Source organism: Ursus americanus, chromosome 12, assembly GCF_024610735.1.
Source record: "Ursus americanus isolate L20-20 chromosome 12, mUrsAme1.1.p, whole genome shotgun sequence".
Taxonomy (NCBI): domain Eukaryota; kingdom Metazoa; phylum Chordata; class Mammalia; order Carnivora; family Ursidae; genus Ursus; species Ursus americanus.
In genome coordinates, this window is record NC_142138.1 from 71,115,322 (window position 1) to 71,138,360 (window position 23,039).

A 23,039-nucleotide genomic window follows, 5' to 3' on the forward strand; every position below is an offset into this window, starting at 1 on the left:
AGGTAGAGAGCACAAGCAGGGGGAGCAGCAGAGGGAAAGGGAGAAGCAGGCTCCCAGCTGAGCAGGGATCCTGATGCAGGGCTCAATCCAAGGATACTCGGATCATGACCTGAGCCGAAGGCAGACACTTAACTACTGAGCCACCCAGGCACCCCATAATTTTGTACTTTTTAAATTGTTGACAAGATTTGCTGTTTATTGGAAAAAGCTCAAACATTTTAGAAACCTTTGGCCATTTACATTCTCTAGTTATACTTCTCTTTTCCTATCAATAGATTAGGTGTTTTAAAATGTAAGATGCAAGATGTTATTATTTCTGAAACAAATTCCAAAAAATTTATTTAGTGGTCCGGAGTAGTAATTTTGTGTAGATGCATCCAAGCTTCACTTCTTTTGGCAATGTTCGGCTTACGCATGTTTGAATCTCTAATCTTGAGTTTAAGGGCAAAGTACAGCCTGATTGCTAAGACAATTAGTCAATAAAAATATTCTCTGACTTGATTGTTTGCCTGAGTAAGATAGCAAGGAGGCAGAGTTAGATGAAAAGGAGCCAATCTAAGCCAGTCAGTTGCTTTAACTGCAAACTTAGAAAGGACAGATCTTCACATTTCAAGAGTAATTCCTTGTTTTTATAGTCTGGTGTCTAGTATTGCTGTGTACCCACTAACTGGGCAATGAACCAGTGAAAAGTCAAAGGAAGTGTCTCTCTTCTGATGTGTTGGGGGTCTGTTTTTCTCCAACTTCTGAGTCTTCACCCAAATTCTAAGAAGATATATTGTGAAGAAAGTAGGGAGGTTGTTTAAAAAGCTTTGTGCAATTGAAGAAATAACAGATATGTAAAATTCTTAAAAACTACTCATAATTCTAGTCACCCTAATTCAACTATTTTCGTATTTTACACATTGTGCCTTTTCTTGGGCAAAAGTATTTTATGTGCTCATAATCACAATAGACAGTATTTTGCATTTAACATAGTATAAGGACTTTTCCATGTTATGTTACATATAATCTTTGTAGATATTTTTTAAGAATAATTGGTCCAGGGGTGCCTGGGTAGCTTAGTCAAGTGTCTGACTCTTGGTTTTGGCTCAGGTTGTGATCTCAGGGTCGTGAGATTGAGCTCTGCATTGGGCTTGTGTTCAGTGCAGAGTCTGCTGGAGATTCTCTCTCCTTCTTCCTCTCTCCCTCCCACTGTGCTCCATCCCATGCTCGCTCACTTGCTCTCAAATAAATCCTAAAAATAAAAATCCGGAAAAAGAATTGTATGGTCCATTTGCTAGATGTACTTCAATGTCTTTATTCAGAGTAATCTAAAAGTAGAATAGGGATTATGTTTCACTCTGATGAAGGACTACTATTTCACATTTATAAATGAGGATATTGTATAATAATTTTTTTTAAGATTTAATTTTTTTTTAAAGATTTTATTTATTTATTTGACAGAGATAGAGACAGCCAGCGAGAGAGGGAACACAAGCAGGGGGAGTGGGAGAGGAAGAAGCAGGCTCATAGCAGAGGAGCCTGATGTGGGGCTTGATCCCACAACGCAGGGATCACGCCCTGAGCCGAAGGCAGACGCTTAACCGCTGTGCCACCCAGGCGCCCCTAAGATTTAATTTTTAAGTAATCTCTTGATTACTTAAAATGTGGGGCTTGAACTCACGATCCTAAGAACAAAAATTGCGTGCTTAAAGGTTTTATTTTTTATTTTTTTAAAGATTTTATTTTTAAGTATCTATACCCAGCATGGGACTTGAACTCACAACCCTTAGATCAAGAGTCACATGCCCTGGGGCACCTGGGTGGCTCAGTCGTTAAGCATCTGCCTTCAGCTCAGGGCGTGATCCCGGCGTTCTGGGATCGAGCCCCACATCAGGCTCCTCTGCTGGGAGCCTGCTTCTTCCTCTCCCACTCCCCCTGCTTGTGTTCCCTCTCTCACTGGCTGTCTCTCTCTGTCAAATAAACAAATAAAATCTTAAAAAAAAAAAAAAAAAAAAGAGTCACATGCCCCACCTACTGAGCCAGTCAGGTGCCCCAGTAATTTTTATTTTTAAATCAGCTGTATTGAGGTTTAATTTACGTATGATCAGATGCACACAGCTCAGGTGCACACAGCTTAAGTGCAGAGTTTGAGTTTTGACTAAGGTATAGACCCATTTAACCACCACCCCAATCAAGAGATAGAACACTTCCCTCATTTCCGAAAGCTTCCTTGTGTTCCTTTGCATTCGGTATTTACCTCTGCCCCCAGACAGCCACTGATCTGATTTTACCACTGTAGAATAGTTTTGCCTCTTCTGGTACTTCAAGTAGGTGATGGAATCAAATCAATCAGGCCCTTTTCTGTCTCACTTCTTTTGCTCATTGTGTTTTTGAGATTCATGCATGTTGTTGTGGATATCAGTAATTTGGTCCTATTTATTGCTGAGTAACAGTCCATTGCATGAATATGCCACAATTTTTTTTTTAATCTGTTCACCTTTTGATATTGGGCTGTTTTTAGCTTTGGACTATTATGAATAAAGCCTCAGTGAACATTCAACAGCAATTGTTTGTGTGGATATGTTTTCATTTGTCTTGGATAAATACCTAGGAATGGCATTTATTAGGTCATATAGTAAATACGTGTTTAATTTTATAAGGAATTGCCAGATTGTTTTTGCTTTATGCTCCCATCAGCAATGTATGAGAATTCCAGTTCTTCTACATCTTTGGCAAAAGTTGGTTTTGTCCTCTTTTTTATTTTAACCATACTTGTGGGCATGTAGCCGCTGTGTTTTAATAGACATAATTGAAAACTATATCATATTGCTTGCAGTTATAGGAATTTATTGTCTATTTTTTTACAGGCTGCCTCTGAGGGACTAATTGCCCTTTAATTACTTTCTTAAATGTCACAGGGGGTCAAGATGATATTCTGCTTACCACACAGAATGGCTCCTTGCTATGGTGCATTTAGTGATTGGCTCCGTCATGTTTCCATCCATATTTAGTATATACTGAAACTTCCTTCACAGTATACAAACCCTGACTATTTAGAGCTTTTTTTCTTGCTTTTCAGAGTGTTTATATTAGCTTTACAATTTCCCCAGCTGGCTAACTTTAGTTGAACAAGAGTCTTATCTAAAGCCACTCTTATTAGCTAGCTGAAGGCCTCTGATTGGGCTAGATTTTGGTCTTATGTAAAAAATGAGAATTTTTAAAAAATTATTAGGTATATTTTTATAATGCTGAAAACACAGAGTAAGTTTTAGGTATTATCTAGTTACTTAAACAAAATTTTGGTCTTATTTGTGGATTGTTGCAGTTTTTTACTAGCCTTTTTTTTCCCCCTCACATTTTATTATGAAAAATTTCAAACATACAGAAAAGTTGAAGGAAATACACAGTGAATACCTGCATACCTACCACCTAGATTTTATAATTAACATTTGGTTGTATTTGTTTAATCACATATCTGCTGAAAATGTTTTGATAGTGTGTTTAAGCCGTTCCTTTTTTTTTTTTTTTTAAAGATTTTATTTATTTGACAGAGATAGAGACAGCTAGCGGGAGAGGGAACACAAGCAGGGGGAGTGGGAGAGGAAGAAGCAGGCTCACAGCAGAGGAGCCTGATGTGGGGCTCGATCCCATAACGCCGGGATCACACCCTGAGCTGAAGGCAGACGCCCAACCGCTGTGCCACCCAAGCGCGCCAAGCCGTTCCCTTTCTTTATAGAAGAACATAGATGAGTAGGACGCATTGGGAAGTAGTTACTTTTGTGTGGTGTAGGACTAGGTGGTTCTCTGATGCAGTGGTCTTATGAAGATGATTCCCTTCTTGTGATGGGTCAGTGTAGGTTGAGAGCTTGATCATTTATTTTCAAATGAATTCCAGCTAGATTATATGACAAAGAAGAAAGGCAAGGGAGATCGGTGATGGAAAGGATTTGTGTCATCAGGAAGCCAATATGCTACTAACCTGCTTGCCCAACTGATAATACTATCACATGAATAGCTATCATTTATTGAATGGTTACCATGTTCTAAAGCTTTATCTCATTTTAGTTCTCATTCTGTTAGCTATAGGTATTATTAGCACCATTTTATGGATTAGGAAACTGAGGTTTAGTGAGATTGAATAATTTATCAACGTCTCATCTGTTAAATGGCACAAATGGTACTCAAACCCAAGTCTGTCTGACTCTAGAACCCATGCTTTGAACCAGAAGTCTACTGCTGGAAGTTTCCTTTATTGCAGAATTTATAGTTTACATTTATGTCTTTAGAATTGTCCAAATTTGGGCCACACTTAATTAGAACTTGGTATAGTGGCATTCTTGTGGAAAAGAGGATATCATATAAACATTTTTATGATTGTGAAGGCCTCTTAATTCTTGAGGAGGGAAGGCCCTTTTTGAAATTAAACGTCCTGGGGTTTTTACTGACCTCATTTCATTCTTTGAAGAATGAAGGAATTTCCAGCCTTGTATTAAATTGTGGAATGTATAGCATTCCTTTTATAGTTGAACCAAATAAACATTAGCACAAGTGTGTTTAGAATGTGACACTGGTAGTTCGTTCCTGTCTTTCTCTTTTCTTTCTTTCTTTCTCTTTCTTTCTTTCTTTCTTTCTTTCTTTCTTTCTTTCTTTCTTTCTTTCTTTCTTTCGGTTCTTGGGATGATAGTCAATTTGAAGCTTGGTCTTTCTGATAAAGAAGTGAAACTAAGCAAACTCCCTTGCTCCCTGGCTCTTGGAGTAAGCTTCAGTTAAGTTTCTCTGATGACTTTTGGGGCTTGTTTTTTAAGTGACCCAGGAACAGTGTAGTCTAACTTGAAAACTGAATGGGTGGAGAAGTGTGCATTGAAAGCAGTAGTTCTTAATCTTTCTGGTTAAGAACTTTTGAAGCCAGTGGAAGCTGTGGACCCCATACTCAGGGGGAAAAATACGTATATGCACAAATACAGTTATACAGACAAATGCTATAGGTGTTCAGCAACCCCTGGCCTATTGACAGAATACCCCAGATTAAAGATCTTTTAAAGGGGAAAAAACAGGGGAGCTGAAACATAAGATTTGAGCATAGTAGTTAAACTTTTTTTAATAAATGTGTACTTCATAAAATTGATTATACTAACATAAAAATCTTGTTCTAGTATCCAAGATTTTCAGTCTCTTAAAGTGAGTTTTCCCTACTTTGTTAAAAAAATTTTTTTAAGGGTATTCATGAGTAAGCTAAGATTCCTTGCGGTAGATGAAGTTCTCTATGTTGATTTCTAATTTTTGCTTTTTCCATTTTATTTCTTCTGCCAGCAAAACATTTTGTCAGAACTACTAATAAGACTAAAGATTTAGATGAAATCCTTTGGCAATCCCCAACTTCAGGTTTCCATTTCTTCTTCAGCCAACATTTTTTCAACAGCTACACACTACTTTCTTATTATACCTTCTAATGCAAGTGTTCAGGTATTATTCCCAGTGACTTACATGTTTCATTACATTAATCCTCACAACAATCCTTTTAGAGGCTTATTATTGTCCCCATTTTACAGATGCAGAAAACAATGCTAAGAAAGGTTAAATGACTTAGTTAAGACCAGTGCCTGTACCAAAGGCAGGGCCAAGATTTGAACCCATAGCTTTAAAGCCCATTTTTTCTCTGTTTTACTATCTAGCTGTGTGATCAGAGTTGAGCATTTTTTTTCTGATTACTAGTTTGACCTGATCCAAATTTTAAAAGCCCAAATTTCCATCAGTGGAAGGGGTGCTTTTATTTTTTTCTATAGCTAGTCAATTGTAAAATTACTGATTTTTTTGTGTGTATAAGTTAGATTTAGTTTGTGAAATGTCTAGAGTGCTGATTTTACTGATTAGATTGTTAAACCCAAAAGGAAGGAGGCTTAGCAGGGTGATCTCCTGCCTGTTCTGTTTATATAAATGGATGTTTCAGATACCAGAGTTTGACAGAAACAATTCCAGTGACTGAAAAGTTTGTGGAAGGCCTGTTACTAAACTTAGCATCATTTTCAGGAAGGAAAAATCCCTAATGGTTTGCAACTGAAAAAGAGCTTAACTCTAAAGGGTAGTAGATAAGCTTTTATCACATTGACTAAAGGCCAGCCAGGTGTATGTTTCCTAACTCTCGGGGGATAGCCGTGGAGGGAACCTCCAGGTCAGCTAGCTGCCTAGTGGTTTTTGCTGAGACAGCAGGCAGGGTCAGCATTGTAGGAAGGTAGTTCAGTTTGCTGAGTGAATTTTGTGAAACTCAGCATCTTTCTTGACAAAATTATTGTTCTTCCAAACCTTGTACTTTTCCTAGTTGCAGCTTTTTTATCTAGTGAAACAGGGAAGAGAATGAGTAGGTTGATTTACTATATAACTTCAGATGTAGGTTTTTTTAGTTTGAACTGATGACACAGGGCTTTAAGTGAGATAGCACAGAACAGAAAGAATAGTAGATAGAATGCTAAGAGGGATTAATTGATATAATTGGGAGGACAAAGGAAGTTGGTTCACATAATGAAATTTCAAAATTGCCTTTTTAAGAACCAAGTGATAAAAGAAATTATTTGTATGAAGATATATACCACTTAACTCCCAAGGTGATGAAACTTGGTATAAAGGAAAATTAAATTGCCTGATTTGGAGATATGGGGTGAAATCAGTTATAGATGTGAAAATTACCTTGAGTCATACTTTCGAGTCTTTACAAATTAAAGGAATGCATTTTGTGAAAAATTTCTTCTAACAGAAATTTTAGGAGGTTTAAAAAGAACTAAGTAGAGTTCAAATGGCAGCATTGTTAGAAGACACTTTGATTGTATTGTATACATGCTTGGTTAGGATGAGGAAATTAGCTTTGAAAGCTTTGTTTCCTCTGCAACTTCCCCATGTGCTTTCCTGAAGCTGTGTGTGGGATTCTAGCATAGAGGAAGGGCAGGTTCTCTCACCTGTTTCCATTTTTTCTCCCTGCCATAAATTCACAAACACTTTTTCACGTTATGATCTATAAAAATATAAACAGCTTTTCTGGAACCAAATTAATCTTGATTTTATGGTTCATACTGCGTGACACTGGAGTCGGGGCAGGAGGGTGGAGATATAAGGTGTTTGGACCCTTCTGGTTTATGGGATTTCTTTTTCGCTTTTTCCCCTTAGGAACGGCGTGAATGTTGAGGGGGCGACACACAAGCAGGTGGTGGACCTGATCCGAGCAGGCGAGAAGGAATTGATCTTGACAGTGTTATCTGTACCTCCACATGAGGCAGATAACCTAGATCCCAGTGACGACTCGTTGGGACAATCATTTTATGATTACACAGAAAAGCAAGCAGTGCCCATATCGGTCCCCACATACAAACATGTGGAGCAGAATGGTGAGAAGTTTGTGGTGAGTGTCAGCCCAAATCAATCCTCAAAACATTTAGCTTTTATTTCCCCCCAGCCTCGTCATTTATGATATATATTAGAGCACTAGAAGTAATCACCGCAACCTAGATCAGTTTGTCTACCAGGAAGATGGGTTCACACATAAATAAAAGACACTGACCATAATTTTTTGCAGGGGGTGAAGTACAGTAATGAAGAGGATTTCTATTTCTGCTTAAGTATAATTCCATTTTCTTTCCAGACAGTTTTAAGTTTGCATTCTGGCCTGTTGTAAGCATGTGTTAAGTTGGTTTTATTTGTTTATTCTTTTATTGGTTGCCATATCTTTTTGCTAATAGCAGTCTCTTACTTACAATTGACTCTGTAGAGGTATAGAGGAAGATGAATTTCAGAAGGTGGTGTCTTCCAAAACATTTGGGTAATACAGAATTTGTCCACATCAGGACCTACAAATGCCTTACACTCCTCTCCACGTCTTGTTCTTTTTTGTTTTCTTTGGAGATATCTGCGTGAATTATTAACTTGGTTTTCCGCAGGGTCCTAGTTATACTCTGACTCCAGTTCACATGAACCATTCTGTGCATTTCCAGCCTGCTGCTGTTGTAGATGTGCAGGAAAGCCCACCCTGAGTTCTGGGTGACATGTGCCAGCCCTTTTTTGAGTACCTTTGCTTGTTCCTCAAAACCTAATAGCTGCTGGTAGCCCAATCTACTTACTTTTTCTCTTGATTGAGGTGTGCTTTATTAGCCTTTGATTATTTGGGGAGTGTTGATATGAGAAATTCATTATTCTTTGTAGAAAGCGCAGTGAGTTGTGTTAGGTATCGGCAAACAGACTACACGTGTTTCAGGCCGCACTGCTGACTAAAGTTGCAGTCTCTGAAACTGGGATTTGTTCCCTGTATAGGAATGAGCCACAGGACATTTATGATAAATTCTTTTTAGTGGAGAGATGAGAAAAGCAAGCAAAGAATTCAGAAAAGTTCAGAAAGATCAAGTGATGTTCGACTGCATCTTTAATTTAGCTGATGATGATAGCACATAGCATAGTTTATGTCAGCTTGGTCTATGGATTCTCAGAGCCATTTACACAAAGTTTACAGTTCTGTGTTTCGAAGGTGCTATACTTTGAATCATAAGGCGTGTAAAAAGTAGAAATCAAGGTCAGCTCCTAAAAGTGGAGCAGATTGGAAGTTGAGACCTTTGGGAATTACCTGAGACCTTGGGGAACCTCTGTAGACTTCAGAAAAGGAATGAAACTACTGATTGTCCCTTTTACGAAAATCAACATTATTGAGCATAATTTACCTACATTAACATTCACCCATGTTGAATGTCCAGTTTCATGAGTTTGGATAAATGTACATAGTTTTATAATCACCATCATCACAATCAAGATACAGAACATTTTCACCACCCCAGAAAGCTCCCTTGTGACCCTTTGCAGTCAGTCCTCTCCTCATAACCCCATCCCTGTCGACCACTGATCAGCTTCCTGTTAGTATATTTTGTCTTTTCTAGGATGTCAAATCAACAGAATCATATAATAAGTAGTTTTTGGTGTCTGGCTTTGTTCATTTAGTGTAGTCTTTTTAAGAGTATACATGTTGCCTGTATCAGTAGTTTGTTCCTTTTAATTGCAATTAATTTTTAATTGGATAAATTTACTGCAATTTGTTTATCCAGTGACTTGTTGATGCATGTTTGGGTTGTTTGCAGTTTGGGGCTATTATGACTAAAGCTGCCATGAAATAACATTAATATATGGGGCTTTATGTAGATGTATGTTTTCATTTCTCCTGAGTAGCTAGGAGTGGAATTGCAAGGTCATATGGTAAATGAAAGTTTAACCTTTTTTTTTTTTTAAAAAAAAGATTTTATTTATTTGAGAGAGAGAGCATGAGCACGAGAGAAGAAGTAGGGCAGGGGCAGAGAAAGAGGGAGAAGTGGACTCCTTGCTGAGCATGGAGCTGATCACAGGGCTCGATTCCAGGACCCTGAGATCATGACCTGAGCCACCCAGGCGCCCCTCCCATTTTAAAACTTAAATTGCTTATCTTCTTATTTTGTTGTTAAGAGTTCTTTGTGTATTTGGAGTCCTTTATCAGAGAGGTGTTTTGTAAGGTATTTTTCCCAGGCTGTGGCTTGCCTTTTTATTTTATTTTTATTTTTAATTTTTTATTATTATGTTCAATTAGCCAGCATATAGTACATCATGAATTTTTGATGTAGTGTTCAGTGATTCATTAGTTGGGTATAACACCCATTGCTCATCACCACACATGCCTTCCTTAATACTCATCACCCGATTATCCCATCCCCTCACCCTCCTCCCTTCTGTAACCCTCAGTTTGGTTCCCGGAGTCGAGAGTCTCTCATGGTTTGTCTCCCTCTCTGATTTCTTCCCATTCAGTTTTCCCTCCCTTCTCCTACAGTCCTCTGCGCTATTCCTTATGTTCCATGTGAGTCAAACCATATGATAATTGTCTTTCTCTGCTTGACTTATTTCACTTAGCAAATCCCCTCCAGTTCCATCCCTGTTGATGCAAATGGTGGGTAATCATCCTTTCTGATGGCTAAGTAATATTCCATTGCGTATATGAACCACATCTTCTTTATCCATTCATCTGTCGAAGGACATCCTTTTTATTTTATTTTTAACAGAGTCTTTCAAAGAACAAAATTTTAAATTTTGATGTCCAGTTTGTCTGTTTTGTTCATTTATGGGTAATTCATGTTCTAAGACATCTGCCTAACCCAAGGACACAGATCTTTTGTTTTCTTGTAAAAGTTTTATAGTTTTAACTCTCTGTACAAAAACTTTATTGAGGTGTGGTTCACATACCAGCAATTGCACACCTTAGGTATACATAATTCAGTGGTTTTTAGTTTGTTCCCAGAGTAGTGCAACCATTACCGCAGTCAATTTTAGAACATTTTTATCACCTCAGAAAGGCTATACCTTTTAGCCACCATCCTCCAAACCTCCCATCTGCTCCCTACAAATCTTTGTCTTTATAGATTTGTCTGTTCTGGATATTCCGTATAAATGAAATCATAATGTGTTCTAGGGTTTATCCATGTTGTAGCATGTATCAGCCTAGTAACATTCCATTGTCTGGATGTGCCTCATTTAGTTTCTCTCTTCTTCAGTTGATGGACATCTGGGTCATTTCTACTTTTTGGCTGTTAGGAATAATGCTGTTTTGAGTATGTATGTACAGTTTTTTATGTGGATATATGTTTTCGTTTCTCTTAGATATTACGTAGAAGTGGAATTACTGGGTCATATGGTAACTCTTATGTTTTAACCTTTTGAGGAAATGCCGAACTGTTCCCCAAAAAGTGGCTGTGTCATAGTTTTCACTCTTATGTTTAGGTCTGGGATCCATTCAGAGTTGATTCTTGTATCAACACTATGATATAGGGGTCAAGATTTTTTTTTTTTTAAGATTTTATTTTCATTTATTTGACAGAGAACACAAGCAGGGGGAGTAGGGAGAGGGAGAAGCAGGCTTACCGAGCAGGGAGCCGGATGTGGGGTTTGATCCCAGGACTCTGGGATCATGACCTGAGCTGACAGACGGTTAACGACTGAGCCACCCAGGCGCCCCAGGGTCAAGATTTTTCCCCCCATATAGATATCCAGCTGTTTCGGCAACCTGTGTTGAAAAAGAATATCTTTTCCCCATTGAAATACCTTGGCTTTATTAAATGTTGAAGATCAATTGAATATATATATATATATATATATATATATATATATATATATATATATATATATATATATATAGTTCTGTTTCTGTATTCTGTTCCATTGGTTATGTCTGAACATTTCAATATTTATGTTATTTTGAGGTTGTCCTCTGTTTAGTGTCTTTTCCCTTGAAAAGGGAATAGCCTCCTGGTTCTTTTATACAGTGAGTAATTTTGGATTGTATCTTGCATATTGTGAATGTTGCATTGTGTAGGCCCAGAGTTGTGTGATATTCCTCTGAAAAATGTTGATGTTTTGTTTTACCTGGCAATTAACTGTAAGCAGTGCCACCTGTGGGCTGTACTTCACGTGTCAGTTCAGTTCTTTCGGATGTTTCTATGCTAGTTGGAGTCTGTTCTCGATGTATATCATTCAGGGAAGGATCAGTATGAGAAGTATGTGGTCTTCATTCACAGAATTAAGGCATCCTTTTCTCTGTTTCTCTCTTCTGGAATTGTCCACTCATTCTGATGGCAGCCATGGTTGCCTAGAATCTTTTCTCTCTTTCCTCCAGACAGCAAAATGTCAGAGTTTCTATTGGAATTTTAGTTGCCTAAGTCAGGCTGCTTTGTGACTGATGCCCACTATCAGAGCAGACCCCCCTCCGAGCCCTGTGGGGTACTCCATGTTTTGACTCCCCTCTGCAGTCTCTTTCCATTTAAGTGTAGTATTCAGAATCCTTCAAGTAATTGGCTTTTGCATTTTGTCTAGAGTTTGTAGTTGTTATCACTGGAAGGTTGGTCTTTAGGGGAATCTTCAGTTCCATCAATTTTTTTTTTTAAGATTTTATTTATTTATTTGACAGAGACAGCCAGCAAGAGAGGGAACACAAGCAGGGGGAGTGGGAGAGGAAGAAGCAGGCTCCTAGCGGAGGAGCCTGATGTGGGGCTCCATCCCACAACGCTGGGATCACGCCCTGAGCCGAAGGCAGACACTTAACGAATGCGCCACCCAGGTGCCCCTCAATTTTTTTTTTTTAAATATATAATGAAGCTGTTGCCTTCTTGATGAATTGGCTCCTTTGAGAATGAAATATCTCTTTATTTTCTATAATACTCTTTGTTCTGAAGTCTTTCTCTGATATTATCATATAGCCACTAATAGCTGCTTCACCTTTTATTTTTCTTTTTAAGATTTATTATTTGAGAAATTGTGCACGTGGGGTGGCGGGGAGGGGCAGAGTGAGAGGGAGAATTCCCCCCCCGCCCCCCCGCAGCAGAGTCCCCACTGAGCGGGGAGCCCAACATAGGGCTTGATCCCAGAACTCCAAGATCATGACCTTAGCCAAAATCAAGAGTCCGCTGCTTAACTGACTGAGCCACCTAGGTGCCCCCCACCTTTCTTTTGATTATTGTTTTCATTGGATATCTTTTCCATCCGTTTACTTACGTATATAGCATACTTAAGGTGAGTGTCTTATAGACAACATATACTTGTGTCTTGCTTTTTTTTTTTTTTTAAAGATTTTATTTTTTTATTCGACAGAGATAGAGACAGCCAGAGAGAGAGGGAACACAAGCAGGGGGAGTGGGAGAGGAAGAAGCAGGCTTCTAGCGGAGGAGCTTGATGTGGGCCTCGATCTCATAACACTGGGATCATGCCCTGAGCCGAAGGCAGACGCTTAACCTCTGTGCCACCCAGGCGCCCCTGTGTCTTGCTTTTTTATCCAATTTGGCAATTTTAGTCTTTTATTTGGAGTCTGTAGTCTACTTATATTTCATTTGATTTATTGATATAGTTAGGTTTATAACTACCATATTATTCTTTGTTAACTGTATCTCATCTGTTCTCTATTCCTTTTTTCCTCCTTTCCTGCCTTCTTTTTGATTAATGGAGTATTTTTTTAGATTTTGTTTTATTTTTTAAGTAATCTTACCTTGGGTCTTGAATTTATAACCCTGAGAGCAAGGTCGCATGCTCTACCAACTGAGCCAGCCAGTCGCCCCAATGGAGTTGTTGCTGTTGTTGTTGTTGTTGTTGTTGTTGTTTTGAGAGAGAGAGAGGGCATGAGTGAAGAGGGGCAGAGGAAGAGAGAATCCCAAGCAGCACAGAGCCTGATACGGGGCTCAATTTCACAACCCTGAGTTGATGACCTGAGCCAAAATCAAGAGTCAGGATATCCGCTCAACTGACTCAACAACCCAGGAGCCCCTGGGGTGTTTTTTTAATGATCCTATTTTATCTCCACTATTGTATTATTAGATATAATTTATTGTTTTATTTTCTTAGTGGTTGTTCCAGGTTTGTAGTATACATCTTTATAAATATTACCTTTAAATAATATAGTATACTTCTCATATAATAAAAGGCTTTTACAACAGTATATATCATTTCCTTCCCTCGTCCTTTGTGCTGTTGTCATACATTTACTTCTGTATGTGTTATAAATTCCATGTTACTTTGTTGTTATCTTTGCTTTAAACAATATAAGAGATTAAAATTGAGGAAGGGGTTCTTTTATATTTACTCACATAGTTACCATTTCTGGTGTCCTTCATTCCTTTGTGTAAATTCAGTTTCCATCTGGATTCCTGTTGCTTCTGCCTGAAGAATTTCCGTTAATGTTCTTATAGTGCAGATCTGTGGGCAATGAATTCTCTTAGCTTTTGTTGGTCTGAAAAAGTCTATTTCGCCTTTATGTTTGAAAGATATTTTTACCTGGTAGAAGATTCTGAGTTGATGATTTTTTTCTTTCAGTACTTTAAAAATGTGACTCTAGTCTACTGGCCTGCATAGTGTCTGGTGAGAAGTGAGAGGCCTGCTTATTTTAGTTTTGTTCCTCTCTATGTAGTTTTAACCCTTTATAGTGACCTTCAAAGTTTTTAAACTTCAAAGCTAGGTCTTTTTTAGTCTTTATCCTGCTTGGGGTTTTCTAAATTTTATAGCTCTGTGGTTTGGTATCATTATTTTTCAAAAATTCTCGGCCAGTATGTCATCAAATATTTCTTAGCTATGTTCTTTTTCTCTTGTCCTTCTGAGATTCCAATTACATGTATGTTAGACTGTTTGATATTGTCCTACAGCTTTTGGATGCTCTATTCTGGTTTGTCTGTCTGTCTTTCTTTCTTTCTTCCTTCCTTCCTTCCTTCCTTCCTTTCTTTCTTCCTCCCTTTCTTTCTTTCTTTCTTTTTCTTTCTTTCTTTCTTTCTTTCTTTCTTTCTTTCTTTCTTTCTTTCTTTCTTTCTTTCTTTCTTTCTTTCTTTCTTTCTTTCTTTCTTTCTGTAATATTTATAACCCTGTTTTCAAGTTCACTGATTATTTCCTTAGCTGTGTCCAGCCTACTGTTAACTTGTCAGAGAAATTCTTCATCTCTGATATCATGTTTTTTATTTCTATCATTTCCCCTGAAATTCTCCATCTGTTTACACATGTTGTCTACCTTTTCCATTAGATCTTTTAATGTATGAATCATAGTTATTTAAGGTCCCTGCCTGATAGTTTTGACACTTAGCTATCTCTGAGATTGCCTTACCTCTTGACATAAGTGGTTTTTCTTTGTCTTACTTTTTTGTCCTGTAATATATGATTGAGTGCCAGGCATCATGTGTAGAAAAGTAGAGACTGAAGTAAATAGTATTTGAACCTGAAAATATGCACATGTCTTCTTCTTTCGGGGATCTGGGTGTTGTTTTGGCTTTGGTATCTTTATTGTGTCATAGGCTTCAAATTCCTCTAGGCAGCTTTGTGCTTAGAGTGGGGGCTGGGGTCAGAGGCTCTGTTTTTCTGTGTTTTGCTCTCCCTTCCCTCTCAACTTTTAGCTGCCCCTGCATTGCCTGTACCACAGACAAGTTCTCTCCACCTTTGCCTATCCCCCATTGGTGGACTGCTCTTGTTTTTTTATTTAGGCTAGATTTGTAGTGGGAGTTCTCTGTTATCTGGTCCAGCTTCCATCTTAGACAGGGTCCACAGGGACCCTGTGCCTGTGTCTTGGGAGTGAGACTTTTTTTTAGTTTTTCTGCCCTTCTTCCTTATCACAGCTAAACTCTGCCTTGTATCTGTGGTTAGTCTTGGAAGAGTTTCTTGTCCCTCCTCTAGCTGTAGCAGACTCTACTTAGTATCAGTATAGGAACTTGGGCCTGGGGCGCCTGGGTGGCTCAGTAGTTAAGCGGCTGCCTTCGGCTCAGGGCGTGATCCTGGCGTTCTGGGATCGAGCCCCACGTCAGGCTCCTCTGCTGGGAGCCTGCTTCTTCCTCTTCCACTCCCCCTGCTTGTATTCCCTCTCTCACTCTCTGTCGAATGAATAAATAAATCTTAAAAAAAAAAAAAGGAACTTGGGCCTAAGATGATTTCCTGCCTCTCACCAGGAGTAAGGAGTAGAGGGTTTTTGCTTTTAGTTTTTCCCCAGAAGCAGTGGATCTTTGCCAGTGCCCTCTGAATGAGAGGATTTGCTGCCCATCCCCCCAAGGGCTTAAGGCTGTTGCTTAATAGAAGAGAAGGGTCTAGGGGAGGTAGGTGGGGCATTGTCTCTCTCCCCCAACAATTGCCAAGCACCTCTCTAATGCCTGCACTGCCACAGTAGCCCATTTCTAGTGTCCTGCTCTGTCTCTAGTTTTCTTGTGAACACAAGACGCCCATGGGGAAGACTTATAAGTGCATGGGAGATCTCTTATCTCTGGAGTGGGATTACTTTTCTTGCAGCTTCCTAAATCCTAAACAGAAGCAGTCAGTGAGAGCTGCTTAATGTATTTGTCTGCTACTACTTTTGTTTCTGTCATTTCTGAGTCTCCTACTGACTGAGTTTTCTCCAGGTTATAGGTCAAATTTTCATGTTCTTTATATGTCTAGTAATTTTTGATGGGGTATTGCACCCTGTTAATTTAATGTTACTGTGTGTTAGATTTGGTTATATTCCTTTAAAGAATGTTAGATTTTTTTCTTTTTCTCTTTTTTTTTTTTTCTTTTTCTTTTTTGCTGGCATGCAGCTAAGTTACTTATAGATTACTTTGATCCTTTTTCAGGTTTGTCTTTAAGCTCTTTTAAGGTGAGCATAGAGTAGCCTTTACTCTTAGAGCTAATTTAGCTCTACTCCTAAAGCATGGCACTTTTGAGTTCTTTTGAATGCCGTGGAGATTCAAGGGAGAGCTCTATTCTGGCTGTAGAGAAGTCAAATGACTCCAGATGCTCTTTGAACTCCAGTAATTGTTATTTACAGCTCACTCTGGTAATAGTTCTTTCCTCAAATTGCTATTCAGCCAGAATTCACGGGGATCCTATGCAAATTTCTGGAGCACTGTCTCTCTTTCGCTCCCCACCTCTTGTGTACTCTGTCCAGATTCTAGCTGCTTTGGCCTCCCTGAGCTCTAGTCTCTGTCTCCACACTCAGTGAAGTTGCCATGCTGTTTGGATGCCCTGTCCGAGGTGCAGTTCAGGAGCCACCTCTAGACAGAAACCCTAGGTTATGGTAGGGCTCATCTTTTTTGTTTCCCTTTTCTCAGGGATCACAGTTCTTACTTGCCTGTTGTCCAGTGTCCAAAAAATAGTTGTTTCCTATGTTTTGCCCAGTTTTCTAGGTGTTTAGTGTGGGAGGTTAATTCCAGACCATTCAGAAGTTCCCAGATTATCCTATAAAAACAGAATATTTTTATTTATAGGTAATTCAATTAAAATTTCATTTTCAATATTCATGATTTTAAAAGAAATACCAGTGGAACCCTGCTTCATACTTTTTATGAAATCTGATTCCAGGTGGATTAAGGACTTAAATGACAAAATAAAAAAATTAAAAGCTCTTAGTAGAAAGTATGGGTAAATAGGTTTTTGATCCTGGGTATAGCAAAGAGTTTAACACAGAAAGCATTGGTTATAAAAATATTGATAAATTGGACTCCGTAAAACTGAGAAATTTTTAAAAATTAAGTTACGTAATAAAGTGAGAAGACAAATGACCCAGTAGAAGATGCAGTATACAATGAAAAAGATTGTCAAGAACTTATAATGAACTCTACAAATCAATGAGAAAAGCACAAAAACTCAATGTAACACTGAACAAAATATATGAATGTGTATTTTATAGAAGAGGACACTCACATGGCCAATAAATATGTGAAGAGATGATCAACATTATTAGATGAAACAGTAGAGAAATGTAAAGTAGGACCACAGTGAGAAATCTTTTCACACCCGTTCCCCATTGGCAAGAAATTAGAGGATCTTTTTATGTTTTACTGAAAGGAGTATAAATTGATGTTATCTCTTTAGGTTGATTATTCCCATACCTTATAACCTTGCAGTTCTACTCTTAGTAAACCTAAGAGAATCTCTTATATATGTACAACAGAGGGCATGTATACAAGCTCATAGCAGTATTTGTTCATGATAGCAAAAACCCAGTAGCAACCCAAGTGCCCATCAACAGGATAACAGATATTTTAAAAGCAAAACAACAAACTGTTATATACAACAGAATAAACCACAAAGGTACGTAACATTGTGGTTGAGACTAAGGGAAAAAAATAAGCTATGAAAGGTCTCACTCTGCATGATAACCTTTTTATAAAACTAAAATACTCCCCCCCACCCTTTTTTTTATTAGTTTCAGAGGTAGAATTTAGTGATTCATCAGTTGCATATAACTACCCAGTGGTCATTACATGAAGTGTCCTCCTTAATGCCCATCGCCCAATTATCCCTTCCCCCCCCATCCACCTCCCCTCCAGCAACCCTCATTTGTTTCCTAGAGTTCAGTGTCTTTTATTTTGCCTCCTTTTCAATTTTCATCTTATTTTTCCTTCCCTTCCCCTACGTGCATCTGTTTTGTTTCTTAAATTCTGCATGAGTGAATTCATATGGTATTTATCTTTCTCCGATTGACTTATTTCCCTTAGCGTAATACCCTCTAGTCCCACATCCATTCACATCTTTGCAAATGGCAAGATTTTTTTCTTTTTGTAATATTCCATTAAAACTAAAATACTCTTTAAAAATTAAAATAAAAAATAAAAATTTAAGGATTACTTATACATACAGAAAAATACCATAAAAAGAAAAGCAAGGGAATGATGAACATGATTGAATATGTTAATTTTGGGGGTCAGGGAAGCAGGGAGAGGGCATCAAGGTGGCGGACTATGGTTAGAAATTATTGTCAGGTGGGGCGCCTGGGTGGCGCAGTCGTTAAGCGGCTGGCTTCGGCTCAGGGCATGATCCCGGTGATCTGGGATCGAGCCCCACATCAGGCTTCTCCGCAGGGAGCCTGCTTCTTCCTCTCCCACTCCCCTGCTTGTGTTCCCTCTCTCGTTGGCTGTCTCTCTCTGTCAAATAAATAAATAAAATCTATAAAAAAAAAAAAGAAATTATTGTTAGGGTCTTAGCTTATAGTGTACTTTTTGCAAGGTGAAAAATACTGATTAAATATCCAAACAAAGAGCTTGCCATAATGAGACTGTGTTGTGAACCAAGGATTATGATTAATCCAGTTCTGTACACCTGAGGTCCAAATAAAGAAAAAAAAGTAACAGAGACCATATATGATCCATCTTAGGGAAAATACACATATGCGTGCATGCACGCACACACAAGAAACCTAAGTTATTTAAGAGCATATTGTGGCTTTTATGCATTTTAGTTTCAAGAAAAAGCCTAAATACTTCAGCATTTGGGAAAAATCCTGGAGTTAAGGATCACACACATTTTACCCAGAAATCAACTAAGAGTGCTGTATCTCCTTTTACTTTATAAGCAGCTTGTGAATGGCAAATAATGTAGTTTTTTTAAGATGAATTTTCAGCTAAACATAAGATTAAATAGGGTGGTGTTGGAAACAATTTGTTGGTCATAATGTACATTGAAGATTCATCCAGAGCAATAGCGGGAACCAGGACAGCATCTATTTGACTTTTGGAAGTTGAACTTGGGTGATATTGCCAAAATGTCATCATTCTATTTTTTTTCTAATCACTTTTGCATTATGTAAGGAGATTCTCTTCTGTGTGTTTAATAGCACAACTCCTGTCACTTACTAGAGATTTGAGAAAATGAGAACTTTTTAGTATTCAGATCCTACATAGGATGAGACATTACCATTTCAAAGCCTTAAGAAATCTATAGGTGGGGGGTCTAAGGAACCAACAAAATGGAGATCTCTGATATCTGGAATTTCAGTTTTGCTGCTGAATACAGAGCCCAAATGTTAATAGAATTGCTTTCCCTGCAGTGCGTTGTACTCATTGTAAGATTTTCTCAGTTACAGGGCGCCTGGCTGACTTAGTAGAGCACAAGACTTAATCTCAGGGTTGTGAGTTCAAGCTCCACATTGGGCATGGAGCCTATTTAAAAAAAAAGCGAAAGAAAAGAATTTGTCAGTCACCATCTTCTGGCATTCATTACATAGAATTAATTCATGAGGCTAGAGAGAGAAATGGCATGGCGTGGATTTTCAGCATTTACATACTAGAAATTATTTCGAAGCTGAATTTTAGTGAAACTTTGACCTGCAGAATCCAGAGAAACAAAATTAGATCACTGAGAGATAAGTTTTATACTTTCCCCACCCATATTTTTTCCCTGTTGAACTCTACTCTCCTCTATCAGGAGAAGTAACTGAAATTAATGAAACTCTTGCAGAAAATCCAAGACTTGTCAACAAATCCTTTACGAACATGGTTGGCTGATCAAGGTAACACTCAGTAATCCTTCAGAATTGGATACAATAATGAGTGAAGCATATGATAAATACATACAATCTATTGAGGAGTGAAAATGGAAGCCCTCAATAACCCCCCCAGTATGAAACAAAAGAAAGAGAGGAAGGAAGGGAAGAAAGAAGGAAAGGAAGGAATGGAAAGAAAGGAAAGAAACTTGTTACCTCAGACAACTGGCTTTGCAGTCTGAACATTCCAACTTGAAGTCTTTTGGGATATGGTCAGTTGGAGAAGAAAGTGACCAGTGATCATAAAATTTAGTGTACTATTGCAAGCTAGACTAACTTCATCTAACTCCATTGAGGAGCCAGCCAGTTGTAGGGTTTAAATTAAGGTAGAAAGATCCTAGAAGCACTGCCTGCCTGTGTATTTCTTTAGTTCCTATTTGATTATGTTCCTCTTCAAGTCCAGAGAATATATTTTTTGATAGACATTCTCGTTTGTAATGAGACTATGGGCATTTTTTTAAAAGATTTTATTTATTTATTTATTAGAGACCACACAAATAGGGGAAGCGGCAGGCAGAGGGAGAAGCAGGCTCCCTGCTGAGCAAGGAGCCTGATGCAGGACTCGATCCCAGAACCCTGGGATCATGACCTGAGCCAAAGGCAGACGCTTAACTGACTGAGCCACATAGGCATCCCGAGACTATGGGCATTTCTCATAGACTGTGGACATTCTTGAGTTTTAGGCAGAAGACCTCAGCATGCACTCAGTGAATCAGTCATTTTTTTTTGCGGACAAGTGTGTCCAAACCAGGGAAATATGAATACTAGTAGACCTTGGTTAATTTTAAGGACCAGTGAAGAACAAAACAATCTTTGGTGATCTTTTTGTATGTTTCTCATTTGCTAAACACAGTAATTTAAAAATGGTTTGGCTCTTGTGGAAGCCATTCCGACCTGCATTGAAGTATTACAGAACTGTCAAGCATCCGGATTATTTGTATTTCTGTTGCCTTGACGCCACATTTAAATTGGGAGTGGTGGGGAGGTAGATGAGAGGCTAGTTGATATTGCTCTTCTCACTTTATAAAGAAACTGAAAGTTGAATCAACTTTTCAGGTTTCTTGTTGAAATTATCACAAAAGCCTCTCAGGCTGTAGCATTCTTTTTACCCTAGGAAATGTTTTACTGGACTTGAGGTCACTCAAGTGATCACCTTGGGAGAAAGCAGTCGTAGTCTTCATGTGCATTATCAAAGACCTACTCTGCTCTTCCTTGGAAAAAGACATTGGGGAATATCTTTGAACCAGCAGTGTCACCAGCTAGTTTTACCTCCCTCCCTTCCTTCCTACCTAGTATGAGGAACTCAGGCTGATATGTATCACCCATAGTGTTATGGACTTGCTTTTTAAGCAACGGAATGGTGATGTTATTGAGAAATTTGGATAGTTTAGTTTGAGAAGGAAGTATACAAGACCAGATTGACTGAATAAGACTTCATAAGACTGCCTGCCCTGAAGAGAACTGGGGTCTTGTCTAAGGGGAATGCTGTTCTCTGTTTTATGCATTTGTACTTCAGGAGGCAGTGATGGGAATACTTGCTAATATATGTGATTCATTACAACTTTGAGTGATAATCACAGGAAGAAAGCTCATTGATCAGGATCATAGACATCCTTGGAGACTGTTTCATAGTGATTAGTGGCTTTGCTTTTAATTGGGGAGGAAACAGGTGGAGAGTTATGGGAGAGAAGTCTTGAATGAATAAATTATTTTATTTTTGCATTTAATTCATACGTCCTAAATCACAGAAGCATGGGAAAGATACTTCTTGAGCTTTGAAGGAAAGGTTTTGGCCTATACAGTCTCAGTGATTAACTCTTGATTCCTTGAGTAGATGATCTGTTTTGTGCACAATTAAAATTTGGAATGATTTTTGCAAAGCCAGTAAATGTGATTTGGGGCCAGTTTTTCCATCTCTGCCTCATTTGTTATATTCTGAGAATACAAAGTAACTTGGATTATTAGATGTTTTTGGATTGTACGTTCTGTCACTTTCCTTTATGAGGGTACATATTCAAGAATTTCACATATATCCATTTATTTCTTCATCAGATATTTACTGAGTACCTGCTATGTTCCACACCCTGTTCTAGAAGCTTGGCATGTATCTGTGACCAACAGACAAAAATCTAACCATTTCTTCTCGAGGAGTATTAGCTCTGTAATTACAGGGTCGTCCTTAGAATACATTTATTCTTCAACTTTTTGTTAACCCTGTTTTAATGATGGAAGGAAGAACAAAACTAAAGATATCTGACTTCAGGAAAGGAGTTTTTGCAACGAAAACATTTTGCTAACAAAATGATACTATTACATCATTTTTAGAACTTCCTTTGAGGTTTGGGCCACACACAGATATCAGTCACGTTGCTTTCTAGTCAACCCTCACTTTGTACATCTCTAAGTTTGCTTGCTTGTTCATTCACTAGATTTACCACGTTGGCTTTGAATGACTTAAATTTCTGAAAATAAAATCCACTCTTAAAAGCTGATAATTGCCTTTGAAGATATTTGAAACAACGTGTTGGAGGTAATTTTAATAGCAAAAATAAAATCATGGGCCACTTGAAAGGAGGAACACTCTGTTGTACATATCATTTTTCGCATGTTTATTAAAAGTAAGTCTTATTTTACAGTGACCATGAACACAATCTCTGTTAAGTACATAGCAGATACTTTACCAGTATTTGAGCTTGACTTTAGATGATTCTGTGATTTAATTTGTAGTAAGTAGGTTTTTTTGTGTTTCTTTTCTTTCTTTTTTTTTTTTTTTTGTTCTTTCCCCTCACCAGGTATACAATGTTTATATGGCAGGGAGGCAGCTGTGTTCTAAGCGGTACCGGGAGTTTGCCATCCTACACCAGAACCTGAAGAGAGAGTTTGCCAACTTTACATTTCCCCGACTTCCAGGAAAGTGGCCGTTCTCTTTATCAGAACAGCAACTAGATGCCCGACGTCGGGGGTTGGAAGAATATCTAGAAAAAGGTAAGCTGGCCTATTAAACTCTACTATCTTAAGTAGACATGGAGTCTAGGTATGTGCTACAACTCTTAAACTCCGTAGCTAAGTTTCCTTAAACTCAATAGTGAAAGTAAATCACATTTCTCTGACCGTTGATGTTGAATGATCTGAGCTTTGAAGCCGAGACTGAAATGTCCAGGGATTAATAGTCTATTTCATTGACTTGGTGAGCACTTAACAACAGAAAAGTGTGTAGTTTTTGATGCATTAGGGACCTTTATTTATAGGGTTGTATTATTTGCCAGCA

General features: G+C 38.2%; 1 protein-coding gene across 2 annotated transcripts in view; it reads left to right on the plus strand.

Annotated features, from left to right (window-relative positions):
• SNX27 (sorting nexin 27) overlaps positions 1–23,039 on the plus strand; it is a 63,072-nt gene that overhangs the window by 15,225 nt on the left and 24,808 nt on the right. For both annotated transcript variants that reach the window (XM_045790535.2, XM_045790536.2), the window contains exons 2-3: positions 7,138–7,369; positions 22,564–22,756. In XM_045790535.2, coding sequence (XP_045646491.2) covers positions 7,138–7,369; positions 22,564–22,756 — 425 coding nt within the window. The remainder of the gene's footprint in view (positions 1–7,137; positions 7,370–22,563; positions 22,757–23,039) is intronic.